General features: G+C 46.0%; 1 protein-coding gene across 1 annotated transcript in view; it reads left to right on the top strand.

Moving 5' to 3' along the window:
• Positions 1-24,184, top strand: part of LOC114474857 (A disintegrin and metalloproteinase with thrombospondin motifs 15-like) — a 30,944-nt gene that overhangs the window by 94 nt on the left and 6,666 nt on the right. Inside the window, exons 1-5 of the mRNA XM_028465422.1 lie at positions 1-927; positions 6,498-6,630; positions 8,497-8,664; positions 21,407-21,690; positions 22,631-22,808. The exon at positions 1-927 is cut by the window's left edge and continues 94 nt beyond it. Of these exons, the coding sequence (XP_028321223.1) occupies positions 37-927; positions 6,498-6,630; positions 8,497-8,664; positions 21,407-21,690; positions 22,631-22,808 (1,654 nt within the window). The 5' untranslated portion in view covers positions 1-36. The remainder of the gene's footprint in view (positions 928-6,497; positions 6,631-8,496; positions 8,665-21,406; positions 21,691-22,630; positions 22,809-24,184) is intronic.

The raw sequence follows: 24,184 nt of genomic DNA, 5'->3' as shown, positions 1-24,184 counted from the left end.
GGTGCACGCACATAGCTGCGCCGCGCACACGCAGAGATGGCTGTGCGTGTGACGGTGACCTCTGGGCTCGTGCTTTATATCATTTATATCAGACTCACCGCGTGCACGGACGAGGACGTGTGCGTGCCCGTGGCTGTGGAGCATGTCCGCGGGCGCGCAGACGACGCACAGCTGGTGTTACGCGTGCGTGCGTTCAGGCAGGAGTTCTACCTCCACCTGAGGCCGGACCCCTCGTTCCTCACCGCGGGGAGCCACGCGCACGACCTCGCGCACTGCTTCTACTCCGGGCGCGTGAACGCGGAGCACGGCTCGTTCGCGGCGCTCAGTGTGTGCGCGGGCGTGCGCGGCGCGTTCTCCTCCAACAGCACGGACTACTTCATCAGCCCCGGAGGATGGACGCAGGATGGACGGAGGAAGGATGAAGGATGGACGCAGGGACCAGGAGCGTCTCTGGAGAGGACGCACGTGATACGCCGCCGGAGACGGGACGCTGGAGGCGGTGACGTCACCAACAGGTGCGGAGTGGCATCTGACGCCTACCTGAGCCTGGGACTGGGCCACCTGGGTCCCCAGGCTGTGCTGGAGGGCCTGGGCCGGTCCAAGCGCTTTGCCTCCATGCCCAGGTTCGTGGAGGTCTTGGTGGTGGCCGATGAGTCCATGGTTCGTTTCCATGGAGACGACCTGAAGCACTACGTCCTGACCCTGATGTCCGTGGCCGCCCGGCTCTACAAACACCCCAGCATCCTCAACTCCATCAGCATCGTGGTGGTGGGATTCATGGAGGTCAGGGACCCCGATGGAGGTCCAAAGGTGTCCAGTAACGCGGCCCTCACCCTGAGGAACTTCTGTTCTTGGCAGAAGAAGATCAACAAAGTCAGTGATAAACACGCAGAGTACTGGGACACGGCCATTCTGTTCACCAAGCAGGTAAGGAGGGGGAGCCATCATGTCTTTATGTCATCATACAGTCGTTCCATTTCATTTCAACAAATATAATACGCACTTCAGTCTAAGAAAATAGGAGATTTTTATCAATTGTTTCATGATTATTCACTATTATTAAAAGTGACAATAATGGGTCAATATATGTGACATTAGGTGGAAATATTTATAAGTTCTGAACATGTTTGGAAAGTGTCATATATGGGAGTAATGTAGCAAAAATGCATTAAAAGGAGCAAAAATATGGAAAGAAAAAGTGATGAAAATAGGTTAAAATATGATAAGTTTAGTTTAGTTGGAGAAAAAGGATCAAAATAAGCAAAAATTGACTCAAATTATTAGAAAAAATAGTTTTAGTTTTTTGAAAGAATCAGGCGACCCCCTCACAGTTTTTCTTGACCCCAAATATGCTCCTGACCCCAAGGTTGAGAATCCCTGGTTTAGTGGGTTGTAGATTTGAAGCTGCAGAAAAAAGTGATTTCCACTTTATTGTTCCTTAGTTTTCACTTTACATGTAAATTATTTCTCCATCCAAGCAATAAATTACTTTTTTTTAGACCCAATTTTTGTGTAAGTTTATGAATGTATTTTTCCATTTATCTTACCATGTGTGCATATGTCATCAAAGGTTTACGCTATATGTCGTGGAATCTATTTTTTGACAGTAATGCATGATTTATTTAGCCAAAAAGAAAAAATGCTTATTTTTTATATTGCGTAGTTGTGAAAGTATTTTGTGTCATCTTTCAATTTTCTCACTGTAAATGTTTAGTTTAATACTTCATGAGATATGGATAATGTAGTGAGGGGGTGTGTCCTTATTTATCTTCTATGTTCATCTTCCAATATATCAGTAACTCCATCACATAGAAAGGTAAATATGGTATAGTAATAAGCTCCACCCACTCCAGAATATAGAAATAGATCTGCTATACATCCTATCTGGTGGACATGTCAGCTCCTCTAAATAGTCAGTGTGTGTTTGGGTCTGGAACATGTTTATTAAAAGTTACTCTTTATTGGGATATAAAACTATTTTTCTTTGTTACTTCATTTTTATTTTGGACCCAAACTTTGTGTTATTTAATCACTGGTGAATATTTTTAATCCTTAACATGAGGCCATTGTAGCTTAACTCTGTGTCTGATAATTATTTATTATTTATTAATTATTATAGGTGTAGTTCCTGAGATATTGGAAGCTGAAAATGGAAGAAAAATAAGAACACACACCTCTACCTAAATTGTCCATATCTAAAAAAAATGTTATATAATAATTGCAGAACAATATGTCAACATTTGTGCGTGGGCTATTTGTTGAAATCACATGTAATGATCTTCATTTATTATTACAGGGCCTGTTCTAAACCAGGGTCGTTCAGGGGCCAAAAACAGAGTAGATCATATACTATAAAAAACAAGTCATTGAAACATTACATTGCTCTAGTTTCATGTATAAATGATATATAAAGTACATAAGGAACGACAATATTCAGAAAATTATTCACTGCAGTATCTTCACCTGCATTTTGATAGAAACGTGGGAAAACTGTGATATATGCAAATATTGTGGAGATTCATTGACACAATGAAAGACAAGATGGCGCCTGTGCTCGTCCAGCCGTCTGCTGGACTCCTACGTCGAGTTGTTTGTTTTTACTATTCATGTCATATCAACTCAACTATATAATAGATTTGTCTCTGCAGTCTGGAGTTATAATTATGGATGGGACAAACTTTTCCTGCCCTTTCGTTTGCTCGTACGACTCATCTGAGCTCCTGACAAAAAGGGGAGGCAGAGGAAACGAGGCTGTCGTTCCGGTGTCCAAGTTAAACGCAGACGGGCTCCTCGTTTAGGAATCGACACCTTCGATCACCGGGTCAGGTGTTTACGGATGATTCCTCTCCTTGGTGTGCGCCGCGGCTGCGACGAGCACTCATCGCTGTCTTCCTGGGTCATCTCGTCCGGTTCTCTGGAGCCAGCGCAGCGCTGGAGCTAGTGTAGTGCTGGAGCCAGTGTAGCGCTGGAGCCAGTGTAGCGCTGGAGCTCATGCTGGAGCTAGCGCTGGAGCTCATGCTGGAGCTAGCGCTGGAGCCAGTGTAGCGCTGGAGCTCATGCTGGAGCTAGCGCTGGAGCTCATGCTGGAGCTAGCGCTGGAGCTCATGCTGGAGCTAGTGTAGTGCTGGAGCCAGTGTAGTGCTGGAGCCAGTGTAGTGCTGGAGCTCATGCTGGAGCTAGCGCTGGAGCTCATGCTGGAGCTAGCGCTGGAGCTCATGCTGGAGCTAGCACTGGAGCTCATGCTGGAGCTAGCGCTGGAGCCAGTGCGCCGCTGGAGCTGTGGTCATTGGGATCCATTGCCTCCATGCCTTCCCGTGTTTACACCGGACAACAATCATCTGACTTCCCGACACATCTGGAGACCACGTGACCGTATTGCGTGTCTTCAATCGCGCTGTGTCCAGCTGACATGAAGATCGTGACGTCACCCTTGATTCAGCTTCGTCTACTGAATGTCGTTCTATAGCGAATACATTTTTCTCCCTGAATGAACTTTTTACCAGGAAAAATGTGGATTTTATGTGTTTTCCTGAGACATGGCAGAGAGAAGGTGAGTTTATTCATCTAAATGAACTCTGTCCTGATGGCTGCTCGGTCTTTGGGAGGCTCCGCCCCTCTCGTGGGACAGTTTTACCTGTAAAGTGATGAACAGTCTTTCCATCCTTTGAATCACACATGTTTAAGGTTGGTGTGATGGTCTATCGTCCTCCTGGACCTGCTGCTCTCTTTTTAAAGGATTTTAGTGACTTTTTATCTTCAGTGATAAAGTTGGAAAATGTTTTAATCCTTGGATTTTAATATTCATGTTGATGACAGCACATCCTGCCCAGCAGTGGAACTTTTAACAATGATTGAAACTTTAAATTTTCTGTCTCTGGCCCCACCCATCAAAAGGGTCACACTTTCCACCTTGTTTTTTCACTTGGCCTTAACGTTGCCACTGCTGTGTTTTATTTGATCTAATCTCCTGTTACTGGTGACATCTGGAGATATGATAGGCTGTTTCCTCACACTGGGTCCGCCCATCTGTTAGCTGATTGGCTGTTCCTGTGTTTCTGCTGGTCATGAAGACAGCTCCGCTTCAACAGAAACTCACTTCATAACAAACAACAAGCTAAAGTTCTGTCTCTCCTGGACGTGTGCACGTCTTACAGTCACAAACACCAGACAACACATGGTAGAAGCAGTGACATCACTAATTTTACTCCAAAAAAAACTCCAAAAGTCCCATTAGAAACTATTTTGTCTTTAAACGAGGCAGAGATGGTAAAACAATAGGAGATCTACTGTGAAGGCGCTGTCACCAGCTATAGGAGCCAAAGGAGAGAACACTTTTTATTTTCCCGCACAGACTCGTTCTTTTTTTATTTTATTTTTTTTATTTACAGAGATATTTTCAATCTACAAACAATATTTACAAATGATATACATACAAAGGAGGATCTCATCCAATCTCATAAAACACCAGTGACGTCATCCAGAAAATACATACAAATATAATTTTCTCAATTCCTGTTTATTGTATTTTATTCTCTATGGTTAATTATGTTGGAGAAGAAACATTATTGTCAAATAATTGTTTTTTTTATAAAGACAGTGGATTTGTTTTCCTAAGTTAATTATTTATATTAGTTAAACATAAATTAATGTACAAAGGAAACTGAATGATTATTTTTTTAGTTTCAATCATATAAATTATAACTTCATTTATTAGTTTTTTTATTGCTTATATGCTTTTGTTCATGTACTCTTATAATGCACCAAACAACACTATAAGTCATTAATAAGTATTTTTAACTTGTACAAATACTTTGTTGTTCATAGTGATATTATGATGTCTGCGGACTCTGGAAAATGTCCTGGTTCTGTTTGATCTCGTCAGCATTTAACAACGTCACTCATCAAATCTTGTTGTCAAGACTGTATGACCTGGTCAGAATGTCAGGACCAGTCTTTGGGTGGTTCTCCTCTTACTTATAGGGGAGGAGCTTTAGTGTCTCTGCAATGTGGGGTTCCCCAGGGCTCTGTTTTAGGCTCAGTTTAGTTTTTACTCTATATTTGCTGATGATAATCAGCTTTACTGTTCTTTTAACACATCTGAGAGCCAGACATGAAGCTCTGCTGAAATGTCTTAAACAATGGCTCAGCGCAAATTCCCTGCAACTAAACTGTGACATAACGGAGATGCTGGTGATTGTTCCTGATGACATCATTCCAGGGATTCACCAGTATTTGAACGATCTGAGTTTGTCTAATAAAACAAACCTCAGAAATCTAGACATTATCTTTGACAAAGTAATGTTCTTAGAGCATCACTCAAAACTGTTAGCAAGGAAGTGTTTTTACCGACTGAGGAACATCTCTAAACTTAGAACAATTGTGTCCAGAAATGATCATGAAATGATGTTTCACATCTTTGTATCTTCTCGTTTAGACTACTGTAACAGTTTATGGTGTGTACAAACCTCTGTGGTGAGGTCACTGACTCACACAAACAGAAGGTCAGGCTCCTCCCTCCTACAGTAGAGACGTGTTGTGTCCTTGTACCTCCTCTCAGAGGCTGAGGTCTCTGGATCAGAACCTGCTCATGGTCCCTCGTACTCGTTCCAGGACCAGAGGAGATCATTCCTTCCAGGCCGTTGCGCCAACGCTCTAGAACGATCTTCTGCCTTCTTTGTGCTCACTTTGATTCTGTTGATGTTTTTAAGAACAAACTGAAAACCTCTTTGTTTCAGAAAGACTTTGAATTCTAGTGGATTAAGTTTTATGACCTCATGTTTTGTGACTGTAAATATACTTTGTATTTTTGTTGTAATTCTACGAAGCACTTTGTGACTATATAATGCTGTACAAATAAACATTACTTACTTACAATGATTCATGTTTCTCTTTTATTTTCACTTTCTCCTGTGAGCCAAGTTAGATCCTCTAAAGCAGCGATTCTCAACCGGTGGGTTGGGGACCTGTACTGGGTGGGTCGCAGACAGCTCGTCAAAAAATAAATAAATACTTAATGTCTCTCATGTTGGACTTGTCTTTTATTTTGAAAGAAACTTTTCTTTTGACAGACATGCTGTGAAATACATGTTGCACAGGAAATTATATAGATGTATGTTTTATAAATGATGATAGATGTGTGTTTTTGAAAAACTAAATCTGGTTGGTTGAATTCTAAAATAAAGTGGATTGTGATTAAATGACTGTGGATAAATGTGTGTCCTAGGGTGACACCAGTCAGGAACCCCTGTTGGCCCCCGGGCCTTAAGTTTGACACGTGTTGTGGGCTTTGTCAGGTGATTTACAGCCAAACATTAACCTGCTGATTTTGAAGAAGAAGAGATGAATCAGTGCAGGACAGAGGATTATTGTGATGAATTGTTTCTAGTTTCTATCCTGAGGCTCTCTGAGCACCCTCCTGCTTTACATTAGTGCACGTGGCCGTGCGCTCTGCCTGCAGCCTAAACACATTGTTAACCTGTCCTAACGTGGCCCTGTAGGACCTGTGTGGGGCCACGACCTGTGACACCCTGGGCATGGCTGATGTTGGGACCATGTGTGACCCCAAGAGGAGCTGCTCAGTCATAGAGGACGATGGGTTACCCTCCGCTTTCACTGCTGCTCACGAACTGGGTAAGAAATCATCATCACGACACTCACAGTTACACATAGCGATATTATAGAGACCCCCAGGGACCCCCACTGTAGCTGAAGGTGGTTGAACATTGAAGAACAGTCATGTGGAGACAGGACCATCTATAAGGGGGAATAAAGGGGAGAGATTTTTGGGGTATAAAGGGTTTATAAGTCTGGAACATGTCTGGAAAGTGGAAAAAATGTGCAGAAAAGTGTCAGAAATAGGAGAAATATAGCAAAAATACAATGAAAAGAGCAAAAATATGACCCCCTCCCAGTGTCTCGTGACCGAAATGGGGTCCTGACCCCAAGGTTGAGAACCCCTGATTTCGTGGGCTGCAGATTTTAGTCGGTGGAAAAAAGTGATTTCAACATTATTAGAACTAAACTAGGATACTATTTGTTCTTCTACGTGTAAATTATTTTAGACCCGATTTTTAATGCTAAAGAATAACGCTACATGTAGCATTAATCTTTGATTGACAGTAATGCATGGTTTATTGTTACGAAAATTAAAATAATGAATTTTTTATATTATGTAATTGTGAAAAATCTTGTGTAATCTTTAGGGGAATTTTGTGCAATTGTTTGGTTTTAGGAAAATTATTTCCATAATTTGTAATTAAGAAAAATAAAAATACGGCAGTTATGTGATATAAGCATCACATAACCGCTGGTAATTTACACAATGATGAATGTTTTTTTTACTTTCTCCTGAGGGCCCAATTGGATGCTCTAAAGTAGGGGTTCTCAACCTTGGTGTCAAGACCCCCTTTGGGGTTGCTAGACACTGGGAGGGGGTCACCAGATGCTTTCAAGAAACGAAGACTATTTTTTCTAATAATTTGAGCCAATTTTTGCTTATTTTTACTATTTTTCTACAACTCCACCAAACTCACCATATTTTAACATATTTTCATCGCTTTCTCTTTCCATATTTTTTCTCCTTTTAATGTATTTTTGCTACATTTCTCACATTTCTGACACTTTTACATCACATTTTAATGACTTTTCTACACATTTTTTCCACTTTCCAGACATGTTCATCACTTATAAACCATTTCTACCACTTTTACACCTAATGTCACATATATTGACCTATTTTTGTCAATTTAACCACATTCACTATTTGTCATGCCCATTATTTACCAGTTTGAACCAATTGTTCCAATATTTGTTCTCCATTTTTGTCCACTCTATTTTGCAACTTTTAACCAATTTCTATGGTTTTTAAAATCTCATTTCACCACCTTTTCCACCATTTCTGCTCTAATGGTGCGGTTTGGGTCGATGATGATGATGATGATGATGATGATGATGATGATGATGGTGGGTCTAACAGCTGAACGTTATCAATCCAAAGCTCGGCAGCTGCTAAAGTCGGATCCAAAAATCTCAAGTATTTGCGTGGATGTTGTAAACTAACATCTCAAACAGTGTCAGGTCATGTGACACACCAGCAGAAACAAATCATTCCAACACGATAGCACATGTAGGAGTGTGTATTTATGATAAAGAAGCTGCTTTAAAAATGTGTAGAAACCAAACAAAACTCTTCAAACTAACCTTTGATTCACGTTTTTCATCAATCACTCAATCTTCCATTCTGAAAGTGAACATGTGACTATGTTTGTCCTGGAAAGTCTGATCTGACTACGTTCAGGGAATACAATGATTTCCTTTCCAGGCGTGTTTTTCACATGGAGCGATGCCATGCTCTACGTTCCCACACATTCCTCTCAGCTCTGACATCATCTCACAGACAGCTTGATTTCATTTCTTCTCCTGTTTGTCAGCAGCACACTTTCTCTGCTGTTGCTACGGTAACCACCCATTAGCTTCTTCTTCTTCTTCTGTGGTCAGGCCATGTCTTCAACATGCCCCACGACAATGTGAAGGCGTGTGAGGAAGTGTTTGGGAAGCTGAAGGACAACCACATGATGTCTCCCACGCTGATCCAGATCGACCGTAGTCGACCCTGGTCCGTGTGCAGCGCCGCCATCATCACAGAGTTCCTGGACAGAGGTCATGGTTAGTGTGGCTAGTTTATAGCGCTAGAAAACAGGAAATGCCTTATTTTAAAGAGATCCTCCAAAAGTGTCCTAAAACCTTCTAGATGTCATTAATAGATCTATGTCTAATAAACACATTATTATGAACCATATTCATTTAATAGCCTTTTAAAAACAGGACTACTTTACAGTTTTAGAGCCTGTGTTCCTCCATCTTGAAATCATGTGATTGATGATGTCACACGGTCCCACTGCCTGTAAACATCCATTGTTTTCTATTGGAGTGAAACATTCAGCCTGATTTATAGATTATTTAGTAGATTTTTAACTAATTCAGTGCCAGCCATTTTAGAGCATTTTGACTGAATTTTAAAGACCCACAGAATATTTTGTATTATGACAATCTGAAATCTGACACCAGATTCTGAAAGATTAAAGTCTTTAATTTTATCAGAAAAATAAAAATAGTTTGTTGCCTGTTTAGTTCTTCCATAATCAGCCGTTGAATAGAACAAGTTTTACACAAATCACCAGTTTCAGAGCAAAAAGCTGAGAAAAAAATCTGTTTTTTGCTTTATTGAAAATCATTTTTTACCTTTGAACAGAGTGGTCAGAGTTTAACTTCCATACACGGCACCACAGAGAATCTACAGTTTATCAATGAAGTATTCAACAGGTTGAGTTCAATACTGACTCTAGTGAAACAGTGCGTTATTGTACAATTACACAGACAGTTATATGGTTTATACAATGGGAAAGTTGTCTGTAAAAGACTCACCAGTGGCTGATGGTTTCATATGATCTATTCAGAGAGCTCTATGTTTGAGACGCTAATGATAGCATGGCTCACACACACACACACACACACACACACACACACACACACACACACACATCAGTGTCACATCAGGCCCAATCAGTGAGACTTGAGAGCTTATCTAGTTTATCAGTGTGAGCACGGCCCCTCTCCGGTCTAAACTATCTTCCTCTCTCTCACTCGTGTGTTTACAGTCTGTGTCTGCTTGAATAGGTTTCATTTCTGGGCTGTCCAGAAGTGAAATAAACATTTGGAATTTTCCAAATTACTCCAAAATAACGGATGCAGAAACTCAGAGTTCTTGGAAGCCGTTGATTAAGTTTCAGGTGGAACAGGCACCATGTCGAGGAGAGTGTTAGTGTGTGTTTGTGTGCACCACAAGTTTGTGTGTGCGCACCACGAGTGTTTACGTGTGTGCACGCATTATGAGTTTTTGTGTGTGCACGCATTACAAGTTTTTGTGTGTGCACACCACGAGTGTTTGTGTGTGTGCACCACAAGTCTTCGTGTGTGTGTGCACGACGAGTGTTTGTGTGTGCGCGCACCACATGTGTTTGTGTGTGTGCGCACCACGAGTGTTTGTGTGCGCACACGAGTGTTTAAGTGCGTACATGCATTACAAGTTTTTGTGTGTGCACGCATTACGAGTTTTTGTGTGCGCGCACCACATGTGTTTGTGTGTGTGCGCACCACGAGTGTTTGTGTGCGCACACGAGTGTTTAAGTGCGTACACGCATTACAAGTTTTTGTGTGTGCACGCATTACGAGTTTTTGTGTGTGCACACCACGAGTGTTTGTGTGTGTGCGCACCAAGAGTGTTTGTGTGTGTGCACCACGAGTGTTTGTGTGCATGCGCATTATGAGTTTTTGTGTGAGCACACCACGAGTGTTTGTGTGCGCACGCATTATGAGTTTTTGTTTGTGTGCACCACAAGTGTTTGTGTGTGTGCGCACCAAGAGTGTTTGTGTGTGCGCACCACGAGTGTTTGTGTGTGTGCGCATTGTGAGTTTTTATGTGAGCACGCATTATGAGTTTTTGTGTGAGCACACCACGAGTGTTTGTGTGCGCACGCATTATGAGTGTTTGAGTGTGCGCACCAAGAGTGTTTGTGTGCGCACGCATTATGAGTTTTTGTGTGTGCGCACCACAAGTGTTTGTGTGTGCGCTTGCGTGAGAGACTCTTATTTCTGTTTAATCAGCTTAAGCAGTGTTTAAATGTGCTTCATATATAAACCGTATGTTTAAAAAAAAATCTGATGAATCAATTAATTTATTGACCGATTAATCGATTATGAAAATAATCATTCGTTGCAGCTTTATAGATGATTATTCTAAGTACGTGTTATTACTGTGAAGTGTAATATCACCAGTAGTAGGGCCCTATAAAATCCTTTTATTTTTTTCCACTTTAATTTTTTAAATTTCATTTTTTTTAGAAATATTTATCATTTTTTAAAGAAAATATTAGTTTTTAACTCCTGTGAGGAAACAAAATAAATAGTAATAAATAAAAAAAAACTCATAAATAAACAAAAATGTATGTCAAAAATAAAGTAAACACAATTAAAAGGTAGATATAAGTTATAGTGACATGGATTATTCTGACTGCTCCTTTTTAATTATTTATATGTCATATAAAGATGTATGAGAACAGCATTAATGTCACCTGATTTCCTCTCAGGGATCAATGGTTTACTGAATCTGATCAGGTTTATTAATTAAGTTCTGATCAACTTAGTTTAAATTAACCTAATTTAAATGATCCTATCTTCTGTGTAATGTGGAATTTGACATTGACTAGATGTTGCACTTTGTTACTTTTGTCCCTCATAGTCAGGACTAAAGTAACACCATGTAATACATTGAAGTTAAAAAACTTGTGTTTCATTAGTTAATTTTTTATTAATTCATTTTTTCAACATGCAATTTACTGTAGCTATGATGAGATGTTAGAATGTAACATTCTAATAACGTCGCTCCAACGGACTTTTATTTTGTAAACCAGAAGTTCCCACTGAAATGGTTGTACTTGAGGTAGCTAGCTGACTGTGAATGTGAACCTACGATACATGGACAAAAAGCTGGAATAAAAATAACTAAAGGACAACATGGACTGAATTATTCTTAGTTAACCAGACATAACAGATCGAACACTGAGCAGGTGAAGATGATTAAAGCTGATCACGTTCTCACGTAGCACCGCTGCGCTACACGAAACACGGACAGAGCTTCACAGGCACAGCAAAGTTAAACTGGCACTAGCGGTTCTGTAGTTAGGAGTCAGTGATGATTTGTGTTGTTTTAGACGGTGTTTGTGGTGATTTAAGATGAGTTTATTGCAGACGGGACAGGAGGAGAGAGGGTGGTGCACCTAATAAGCGGTCCCCGGAAACATTTCCCCATAAAAAAAAAATGTTTTTTGCCCCACGGTGACAGCATTTCATGCTGATTTTGTCCATTTCTGCTGTTTTTACTGGTTGATTTTGTGATTCCGTCCGCGATTCTGTTAGCACCTATAGAGGATGTATTTACAATAGTTATATTTATTCTTTTCATTGACGGCTGCATTCATACACTTAAATAGTCTATTTAGATGTGGAAATAATCCAAGTAATCAGATTACAGTACTTAGATTGAGTAATGTAGGGATGTAACAATTAATCGTAAGGCAGTTAAAAATCGATTCATAGGTTTCACGGTTGACATCGATACTTTGAAAATTGAATCGCAGTACTTTTTTAAAACAGTACTGCAGTACTTTTTTATATATATTTATCCCTTCACTTGTCCAGCAGTGTATGTGGCGGGCGGAATCTGCTACTACTTCCTTTGTGGCCGCCTTCTACTCTTAAACATGTTTATAAATGATTCCTTACCCCTTTAGCACTGAAAGAATATCTGTCATATTACCTGACTACCTGTAAAAGTCACGTTTTTCTATTAGCTCTGTCTGCTAGCATAGCATCTCTTCTTCCCTGCTAGATTAGTTGCAACCGACCACTGGGTTACCAGCGCCCTCTGCTGGTCCAAACAAATATCTGACGTAAATCAGTTCAATTACTTTTTTTTTTAAGTCCAATTGTTAAGACACAAAATACATTTTCAGTTGCACTTTTAAAAAGAAAAATAACTATTATGCAGTTTTGTATTGTTTACTATAGAACCATAATTTTAATTAATACGCTTCTTCTTCATTTGTATTATTCCTTTATTTATTTCATTCAAGATTTATTTTTAGTTAAATTGCATTGTTTTGAATAGTTTATCAAGGGATTCTTTTGACAATGAAAAACAAAAGGAAAATAATACAGTATTTTATAGTTTTTTTCTCCTAAAAAATAAAGGAATATTTTTCAGTCATCATATGTTTACAGTCCCATTTTGTAAAATAAATCGTGAATTGTATCGGGAGTTGAGTGAATTGTTACATCCCTAGAGTATTGTAAGGGATTACATTACAAATTACATTTTAGGGCATGTATTCTGTAACCGATTACATTTTGAAAGTAACCTTCCCAACACTGGTTGTAGCCACAGCTGCCCTGGGGCAGACTGACAGAAGCGAGGCTGCCATAGTGAACCATTGGCCCCTCCCACCACCACCAACTCTCACTCACACACTACATTCATACTAGACAATGGCCACGTTTACATGGAAGCTTTAATTCCTCTTTAAAGTGGAATGAAAATTAAATCCTCTTTAACCTAATCTTGTAAACACATAATTCCTAAAGCTAATTTAATTCCAAATTAAAGTTCATTCCGAATTAAGTCCATCCATCCATCCCATCCATCTTCTTCCGCTTAGCCGTTTCCGGGTCACGGGGGCAGCATCCTCAGTAGGGAGGCGCAGACTTCCCTCTCCCCGGCCACTTCCTCCAGCTCTTCCGGGGGGACCCCAAGACGTTCCCAGGCCAGCCGAGAGACATAGTCTCTCCAGCGTGTCCTGGGTCTTCCCCGGGGCCTCCTTCCGGCGGGATGCCCCCTGAATGCCTCACTAGGGAGGCATTCAGGGCGCATCCTAATTAGGTGCCCGAGCCACCTCATCTGGCTCTTCTTAATGCGGAGGAGCAGCGACTCTACTTTGAGCCCCTCCCGAATGACTGAGCTTCTCACCCTATCTCTAAGGGAGAGCCCAGCCACCCTACGGAGGAAACTCATTTCGGCCGCTTGTACCCGTGATCTTGTTCTTTCGGTCATGACCCAAAGTTCATGACCATAGGTGAGGGTTGGAACGTAGACCGACCTGTAAATAGAGAGCTTCGCTTTTTGGCTCAGCTCCCTCTTTACAATGACAGACCGGTGCAGACTCCGCATCACTGCAGACGCCGCACCAATCCGCCTGTCGATCTCTCGCTCCATCCTTCCCTCACTCGTGAACAAGACCCCGAGGTACTTGAACTCCTCCACCTGGGGCAGAACCTCATCTCCAACCCGGAGAAGTCACTCCACCTTTTTCCGGTCGAGAACCATGGACTCGGATTTGGAGGTGCTGATTTTCATTCCGGCCGCTTCACACTCGGCTGCGAACCGATCCAGTGAGAGTTGAAGGTCACGGTATGTTGGAGCCAACAGGACCACACCATCTGCAAAAAGCAGTGACGCAATACTGAGGCCCCGATCCGGACCCCCTCAACGCCCTGACTGCGCCTAGAAATTCTGTCCATAAAAGTTATGAACCGGGGCCCGCTGCTGCCCGGGGTCGGCGATTGCCTCCTGGGTCGCTGGGTGGCGGGGTGTGGCTGTGGGTTGCTCCGTCGGCCCTTGCGGGTCCTCGGCTTGGCTCCCTAGGGCGCGCCCTCGCCAGGGATGTCGCTTGCGCGACGAGCCAGGCGGGGCCCCCTCCGGGGCTTTTGTTTGACCGCAATGGCCGGGGTGTGGCCGTTACGGCTAGGGGTGGGGGGTGCTATGGGGCCTCCCCGGGGGTCGTGTTGGGTGGGTGTGCGGGGGCGCGGCGCGTGGCTCTTGGCCTGGTGGATCCGCGTCGGGATTGGCTGGTCTGCTGGCTGGGTGCACCGGGCGCCGTGGGCGCCATTCCGGGGCGGGGGCGTCACGGGGGTGGATCCGTGGTCTGGGTGTCCGGGGGCGTGCTCTCCTGTCATCTGCCCGGGGACCGGCCGCGGCGCGTGGCGGCGCTGCGCAGCCTTGGGCGGGGCGGGGCTGGTGGCCTGGGGCCCGCTGTCGTCCGGGGTGTGCTGGCGTCGGGGGGGTGTCTCGCGCCGGTGCGTGGGTCGTCGGGGATCGCCTCCGTGGGGGGGGGGGGCTCTACTGGCGCCGTTGGTGTGGGATGGCGGTACCGGGCTGGGGGTGCTTCGGTACTCGGGCTTGCCGGTCCGTGGCTGGCGGGGTGGCCCTGCTTGGCGGTAGATGGTGTCCTCTTTCGTAGGGGGGGCCGGGGCCGCCTCCCGGTGGAGAGTGTTATATCGTGGCGCCGGGTGGGCCTGTGCTGGCCCTGGTGCGGGCACGGGCCTCCCCCCTGCTCGGCCGCCCTCCTTGGCGGCGGGGGGGCGTCGCTCTGGGCCGGCGTGCGGCGGGGGTCGCCCCCTGGAGCACCGGGGTATGGGGTTGGTGCCTGGCTGCGCCCGGGGGTGGGGGGTGCCGCCGTGCTCCGCGGGGCCGTCGCGGTCTGGGGGGGTGCCGTGGGGGGGGTCTCCGGCCTTGCTGCTCCGGGGCCCGCAGTGCCGCTTGCCCGTCTGCACCATCTACCCTCTCGCGTGGCCCGCCATGCGGACGGGCCCGGCTCACACCAGACAGGCCTCCTACATGTACACTTCACCTCACTCCCAGCTGGTCTGGCTCATTCACAGAATGCACCACACACCCATACCCAACCCTTGGGGGGCTGGATGGTGGGACTGGGGGTGGAGGGGGCCGCCACCTGTGTCACTATGTAGTGGCGTGGGGGCGGCACTCCCACCTCTAGTTACCATACTAATCCCTCCAATTTTAATCGCACCTCAACATGCCACCCCCCGGAGGGTGTACTCACCTACACCCTCCGGCCTATTACACCACATACACATATATCCACAGAGGCAGGATGGGGAGCACCGCTCCCCTCCTTCCCCCTTCTTTTAATTACACCCCATACATTCACTAAACACACACATTCACACAGGGGATAGGGAAGTGCCTCTCCATTGGGGAATGGAGAGGCACCATAACAGGGTGGTGGGTTGGTTCACATATTTGGGCCTCTCCGGTGGGGGCCTGGCTCCTCTGTTGGTGGCCGGGCCACTGCTTAGAGTAAAAATACATCAGGATGGTGCGGTCGGGCGTAGCGGTGGGTGTCGGGGGGGCTTTGCTGGGGTCTCTCCTTGCGGGGTCTTTCCGGGCGGTGTCGGCCTGGTGGGGCGCGGGGGTGCTTCCTCCCCTTGGCTGTGGCTGGGTGCTTGTTTCGTCTCCTGGTGGCCTTGGGGGCGGGCCCCGCGGTGTGCGGACCCGGGGCGGCCTGCCTCGCCGGTTTGGGGGGTGGGTGTGCTGGGTGTGTGCTGGTATCCTCGCCGGGGTTGGGGCAGGGTTGCTTGGCGCCTCGGAGTGATGCTGTTTACTGGGGGGCGGCGCTAGCTGTTCCGGTGGTGGAGTGTTGGCCGCCTGGTGGGTCTGTCCTGCCGTTTGCGGACTGGTGGGTGGGTCCGGGGCATCTTTGGCTGGGGGCTGCTGTCCCGCACTTGATTTGTGCCATTGGGGTGCCTCCGTCCCCGTGGTGGGGGTCGCCGGTTGCTCACGGGCCGGTGGGGGGCGCTGCTCTGTGGCTGGCGCTGTCCGGGGGGCGGCGGGCCCTTGGCTGCTGGCCTTGGGCTGTCCGGGGCTGTGCGGTCCTGCTGGGCCGTGGCTGGGTCCTGGGCGGGGGTGGGGGGTGCGTCCCGGGGGGCTTGGCCCGGGGGCCTGCCCTTGGGGGGTCCTGGTCCCGGGGGGTGCTCCTGGGGCCCGGGGTGCTTGGCCTGCTGGGCGGGCCGGTCCTGGCGGGGGTCTTTCGGGGCGGGTGGCGCTTGCCGCGCCCTTGCGTACCTACTGGTACGGCCCCTGCTTGGGCAGTGCCCCGTGAGGTAGGGTGTCGGGGGCCGGAATAGGGGGCCACATCCCGGTGGGGCGGTCTGGCTTGGCCCTTGGGGGGGGCCCTGGCTTTAAAAAAAAAAAAAAAAAAAAAAAAAACTGAAGCTCGTGGCGCGGGCGGCATCAGCGAGGGGTGATCTGGGGCGCCATGGGGGCCTAGGTTGGGGTGCCTGGGGGCCGGTGGGGGGACTCCCGGCGGCCCTCTGGTGCCTTATGCGGCTTGGGGTGTGGTCGTCCTCCCTGGGCGGGCTGCTCCTGGTGCTCTATCCGTTCCGGGTCCTTCCGGCCTGGGGTCGGGCCCCTGCTGGCTCTGGGCTCGCCGGCGGGTGCCCGCTGGCTGCCTGTTCGGCGCGGCTCTGGTCGTCTGCTGGGCGTGGGCTTCGGCTCCTCCGCTGGGGCCTCGGGCAGGGAGTTCTCTGGGCCCTCCCCTCGGGGGGTTAGGCGCGGGGGTGGGGTGGGGGGGTGGGGGGGCCGATGGGGTGGGGGGTCTGGGGGTTGGGGGTGGGGTCGGTGGCGTGGTGCGCTGGGTCCTTGGCTCCTTGGGGCTTTCTCGGGTGTGTATGGGGGGGCGATGGCTGCCTCTCGGCTTGGGATCTTGGGGGCGTTCGGGGGGCTGCTTGGCCGTGGGGTGGTCGCCGGGGGCCCTTAGGCTGCCTGCTCTTGCTGCTGGCCTGACTGCTTCTTCGGGCCCGGGGGCGGCTCTTGGGTTTTGCAGTGGCGGTTCTTGGAAATACATTTGTCATGGATGCACTGGCCTTGGGCTGTGGGATAACACTCATACTGGGCTCAACCTTAGACACGTTGTTCCCAAATACCTGTTTTATGGAATTTCCACTCACCTCTTCCTCTGTTCACAGCCACCACCATTATTCCTAAATCGCACACTGGTCACCAAACTGGCTTGACAACACAACAATAAGCACAATATACACAACCACAATTAAAATTAAAAAAAAAAAAAAAAAAAAAAAGTTATGAACAGAATCGGTGACAAAGGGCAGCCTTGGCGGAGTCCAACCTTCACCGGAAACGATTTCGACTTACTGCCGGCAATGCGGACCAGACTCTGACTCCGGTCATACAGGGAACGAACAGCTCCTATCAGGAGGTTCGATTCCCCATACTCCCGGAGGACCCCCCACAGGAATCCCCGAGGGACACGGTCAAATGCCTTTTCCAGGTCCACAAAACACATGTGGACTGGTTGGGCAAATTCCCATGACCCCTCAAGGACCCTGCTGAGGGTGTAGAGCTGGTCCACAGTTCCACGGACAGGACGAAAACCACATTGCTCCTCCTGAATCCGAGGTTCAACTATCCGGTGGACCCTCCTCTCCAGTATCCCTGACTAGACCTTACCGGAGAGGCTGAAGAGTGTGATCCCTCTATAATTGGAACACACCCTCCGGTCCCCCTTCTTAAAAAGGGGGACCACCACCCCGGTCTGCCAATCCAGAGGCACTGCCCCCGATGTCCACGCGATGTTGCAGAGTCGTGTCAGCCATGACAGCCCCACAACACCCAGGGCCTTGAGGAACTCCGGGCGGATCTCATCCACCCCCGGAGCCCTGCCACCGAGGAGCTTTTTAACCACCTCGGCAACCTCAGCCCCAGAGATAGGAGAGCCCACTCTCGGGTCCTTGGGCCCTGCTTCCAGATTGGATGGCGTGTCGATGGGATTGAGGAGGTCTTCGAAGTATTCCCCCCACCGATCCACAACGTCTCGAGTCGAGGTCAGCAGCGCACCATCCGCACCATACATAGTGTTGACGGTGCACTGCTTCCCCCTCCTGAGATGCCGGATGGTGGTCCAGAATCTCTTCGAAGCCGTCCGGAAGTCGTTCTCCATGGCCTCACCAAACTCCTCCCATGTCCGGGCTTTTGCCTCGGCGACCGCCGTGGCTGCACTCCGCTTGGCCCGTCAGTATCTGTCTGCTGCCTCCGTAGTCCCACAGGCCAAAATGGCCCGGTAGGACTCCTTCTTCAGCTTGACGGCATCCCTCACCCCCGGTGTCCACCAACGGGTTCGGGTATTGCCGCTACGACAGGCACCGACTACCTTGCGGCCACAGCACCGATCAGCCGCCTCAGCAACAGAGGCACGGAACATGGCTCACTCGGACTCAATGTCCCCCGCCTCCGCCGAGACATGGTTGAAGTTTTCCCGGAGGTGGGAGTTGAAGCTCCTTCTGACGGGAGACTCTGCCAGGCGTTCCCAGCAGACCCTCACTATACGTTTGGGTCTGCCAGGTCTAACCGGCATCCTCCCCCGCCATTGGAGCCAACTCACCACCAGGTGGTGATCAGTTGACAGCTCCGCCCCTCTCTTTACCCGAGTGTCCAAGACATGTGGCCACAAGTCCGATGACATGACTACGAAGTCGATCATCGAACTGCGGCCTAGGGTGTCCTGGTGCCAAGTGCACATATGGACACCCTTATGCTTGAACATGGTGTTTGTTATGGACAATCTGTGACGAGCACAGAAGTCCAACAACAAAACACCGCTCGGGTTCCGATCAGGGGGGCCGTTCCTCCCAATCACGCCCCTCCAGGTCTCACTGTCGCTGCCAACGTGAGCGTTGAAGTCCCCCAGCAGAACGAGGGAATCCCCAGAAGGAGCACTCTCCAGTACTCCCTCTAAGGAATCCAAGAAGGGTGGATACTCCGAGCTGCCGTTTGGCCCATAGGCACAAACAACAGTCATGATCCGTCCCCCCACCCGAAGGTGGAGGGAGGCTACCCTCTCGTCTACCGGGGTAAACTCCAACGTACAGGCACTAAGTCGGGGGGCAAGAAGTATAGCCACCCCGGCCCGGCGCCTCTCACCATTGGCGACTCCAGAGTAGAAGAGCGTCCAACCCCTGTCGAGAAGGCTGGTTCCAGAGCCCTTGTTATGTGTCGAGGTGTGACCGACTATATCTAGTCCAAACTTCTCCACCTCGCACCCCGCCAGAGAGGTGACATTCCACGTCCCTAACGATAGCTTCTGTAGCCGGGGATCAGATCGTCAAGGCCCCCGCCCTGGACGACTGCCCGATCCACATTGCACCGGCCTCATATGATCCCTCCTGCGGGTGGTGGGCCTACGGGAGGGTCCGAATTAAGTGGCTGATTTATTTCGTTTTTAATTCAGAATTAGGTAATTCCTCTTTCTTGTAAAAAATTCACTTGGTTAAAGCAGCTTTAAGTTAATTTGTATTGTTTTGTGCATGTGCGAGTTGTGGGGATGACGCGCTGGTGACGACATAATCCAAGATGGCGGCGGCCTGGACTCCAGCCTTATAAGAGCCTTAAAAGACATGAATATAATGAAAAGAGTGGATGGACAGAGACATAAACATGTAGACTTTAACACAGACACACACAGACTTATTAAACACACACAGACTTATTAAACACACACAGACTTATTAAACACACACTGACTTATTAAACACACAGACTTATTAAACACACACAGACTTATTAAACACACAGACTTATTAAACACACACAGACTTATTAAACACACACAGACTTATTAAACACACAGACTTATTAAACACACACAGACTTATTAAACACACACAGACTTATTAAACACACAGACTTATTAAACACACACAGACTTATTAAACACACACAGACTTATTAAACACACAGACTTATTAAACACACACAGACTTATTAAACACACACTGACTTATTAAACACACACAGACCTCAGTAAACAGAACAGGCTTCACTGGACGGCAGGCACTAGGACCCAGAGGCAGAGTAAGTGCGTCTTCATACTGCATTCACAGACTGTAATATCACCAGTTTATAATTTTACCAGTTATTAGAGCTACTGTCTTTACCAGGAAGATAATATTTATTACTGGTGATTGTTTTACAGAGTTTTACTGGTGATTAGTTCATTACTCTCTTGCGCTCCGTGGTCCAAACTGACACCCTGTGTTATTGTTGAGCTGCTGATTCTAAACTACAATCAAAATAAAGGTGAAAACAGTTCTCATGTGTGGTGTTCTGTGTTATAGTCAACATTAAAAGGTTTGTGTGTTTTTCGTAAAGACCTAAAGAGGAACAAACCTGTTTTCCATGTAAACCTTGTTCGGGAATTACTATTTCCATGTAAACATGAAGTAGAACACTTTAATTCCAAAATATTTAATTCGGAATAAATAATTCCGAATTAAAAATCCTCATGAAACCGTGGCCAATGTGGGTGAAGTGCCTTGCCCAAGGACACAATGACAGATACCACTGCAGTGACTGTCCCCCACTGTGGCCCCTGGAATTCTCAGTGGTCTCCATCATCTACTGACCAGGACCAGACCTGCTGATCTACACAGATCTAACCAGATCAGCCAATCACAGGCTGGGATGGACACAATTATAATATATATATATGTATATATATACAATATATATATATATATATATATGTATATATATACAGTATATATATATATATAATAAATAATCTATAAATCAGGCTGAATGTTTCACTCCAATAGAAAACAATGGATGTTTACAGACAGTGAGGCCGTATGACATCATCAATCACATGATTTCTAGATGGAGGAACACAGGCTCTAAAACTGTAAAGTAGTCCTGTTTTTACAAGGTTATTAAATTAATATAGTTCATAATAATGTGTTTATTAATAATTAATAAAGATATTTTGAGGATTTTTGGACACATTAATAAAAACAGGAAGATTTAATAAGAAATAACTTTACCATGAAAGATGAAATATTTTCATAGTAGACTGGCTTTAGTTAGACTGGCTTTAGTTAGACTGGCTTTAGTTAGACTGGTTGTAGGTCAGAAACAGTTGCCTGTGAGCACATCAGCAGGGTATAAATGCACATCTGGACAGTGGTGTTGTGGTCTCTGTAGGGGACTGCCTGTTGGACCCCCCCCAGAAGCAGCTGGCCCTCCCAGACCACCTGCCGGGCTCCAGCTACAGCCTGCAGCGTCAGTGTGAGCTGGCCTTTGGTCTGGGCTCCAGGCCCTGCCCCTACATGCAGCCCTGCTCCAAGCTGTGGTGTACAGGCACGGCGCGGGGCCAGCTGGTGTGCCAGACCAGACACTTTCCGTGGGCCGACGGAACCAGCTGTGGTAGTGGAAGGATGTGTTACAGAGGGAGCTGTGCTCAGAAGAACAGGACCATGCACGTTAAGGTGGGACAATGTACACACACACACACACACACACACACACACACACACACACACACACACACACACACACACACACACACAGACACACACAGACACACACACAGACACACACATATACACACACAGACACACACACACACACACAGACACACACACACAGACACACACACAGACACACACACACACACACAGACACACACAGACACACACACACACACAGACACACACAGACACACACAGACACACACACAGACACACACACAGACACACACACACACACAGACACACACACACAGACACACACACACACACAGACACACACAGACACACACAGACACACACACAGACACACACACAGACACACACATATACACACACAGACACACACACACACACACACACAGACACACACACAGACACACACACACACACAGACACACACAGACACACACAGACACACACACAGACACACACACACAGACACACACAGACACACACACAGACACACACACACACGCAAACACACACACGCACACACACACAGACACACACACAGACACACACACACACACACAGACACACACAGACACACACAGACACACACACAGACACACACACATAAAAGTTAAATAAATAGTTTTATTTCTACAATTGTATGTTTTATCAGATTCTACCTAAACCACTGCATTGGTACAAACTTTATTTATCATTTATTATATTCATGTCTCATAGAATTAAACCAGATGCACTGGACGAGTAAATATAATAAGAAGATAAAATGATAAATTGTATTTGTAAGTTTTTAATAAAATGTCCATGCTAATTACAATTACAATTCAATTATGATTACAACAGCAACAGATTTTTTTTAAATGTAACATAATAATGCAATAAATGTAATTCATTATCCATGTTCATGTACTGAACCTTCTGCTTCCAGGTGGACGGGCGCTGGGGGAAGTGGGGGTCCTTTGGAGAATGTTCTAGAAGCTGTGGAGGGGGGGTCCAGCTGGCCCACAGAGTGTGTGATAACCCTGTCCCTGAGAACGGAGGAAAATACTGCTACGGTGTTCGCCTCAAACACCGCTCCTGTAACCTCAGCCCCTGCCACGACACAGGTACCAGCATCCCAGGTTCCCAAAGTATGGTGCGGGTACCCCCAGGGGTACACAAATTCTCATAGGGGATGCGTAGATATAAATTAAAAACAGTGTGACAACATTGTAAACTAGAATATAAATGGAGCTGCAGTGTAGAAGTAGACTTAGTACATGGAGAACGTTAAAAAACATAAACATTCTAGAGTTCTGCTCACCCTCTCATTAAAGTTGTGTTTCAGATCAATATGTTCTATTAATGATATATGTTCAATTAACTAATGTTTGGGAGATTTTCCAAAATAAAAGAGATTCTCACTGAAAATACCAGTTAATTAATTAATTAATTACACAAAGCAATCAAGTGATAAGATGTTTTCTTGTGTTCTTACAGATGATTATTATTTCACTATTTATTATTCCTCAACAGGAAGTAGCATTCAGAGACATGTTTCACTGTATATGACATTACATTATTATATTAAATGTCTGAAGGGGTACAGGACTGTGAAATGATGTAGGGGGAAACACCAAACCTGGCAACCCCAGCCCCCACAGAGTCCCACTGACTGATGAATACAACATCTCTGTATGATCCAGGTGGAAAAATGAGGTTTTTGTCTAAACTTTGTTCTTAGGTTTTAATTACAATCATTTTTCTGTCCTACAGAACATAATCAAATGGATTTTTAATGAGAAATTATTCCAGTAAAAACAATGCACATGACTTTCTATTTCAAACTAAGCCTGACTTCATTGATCTCCTGATGCATCTGACAAAACAGGAACCATTTCAAAAGTGTTTTAATGTATGAAGGTTAGATTTGGAATTGGATCTGCATGTATGTTCTCTATGTCCGGGGTTGTCAACCTTGGGGTCAGGACCCCATTACCATTTTTCTACAACTCCTCCAAACTCATCATATTTTAACATATTTTCATCATTTTTTCTTTTTCTTTTTTTCTATTTTTGCTACATTTCTGACACTTCTACATCACATTTTAATGACTTTTCTACACATTTTTTCTACTTTCCAGACATGTTCATCACTTATAAAGTCTTTCTACCACTTTTACACCTAATGTCACATATATTGACCTATTATTGTCACTTTTAACCTCTTTTCACCAGATTCCATGCCTATTATTTACCAGTTTAAACTAATTGTTCTAATATTGACACTTAGAACCATTTTTTTACCACTTTTTCTGTCTGTTTTTATCCACTTTAATTTACAACTTTTAACCCATTTCATGTGGTTTTTAAAATCTCATTTCACCTCTTTTTCCACCATTTTTATTCACTTTGATCCATTTTATTAGTGATTAAAACCATGATTTCCATCTTTAAGATGACTATAATAATAATAATAAACGTTCCTGGATAACAGTGGATA

Source organism: Gouania willdenowi, chromosome 13, assembly GCF_900634775.1.
Source record: "Gouania willdenowi chromosome 13, fGouWil2.1, whole genome shotgun sequence".
In the NCBI taxonomy this organism is placed as follows: Eukaryota; Metazoa; Chordata; class Actinopteri; order Blenniiformes; family Gobiesocidae; genus Gouania; species Gouania willdenowi.
The sequence above is the reverse complement of the archived record's forward strand: the minus strand, read 5'-3'. Positions and strand labels throughout refer to the sequence as shown.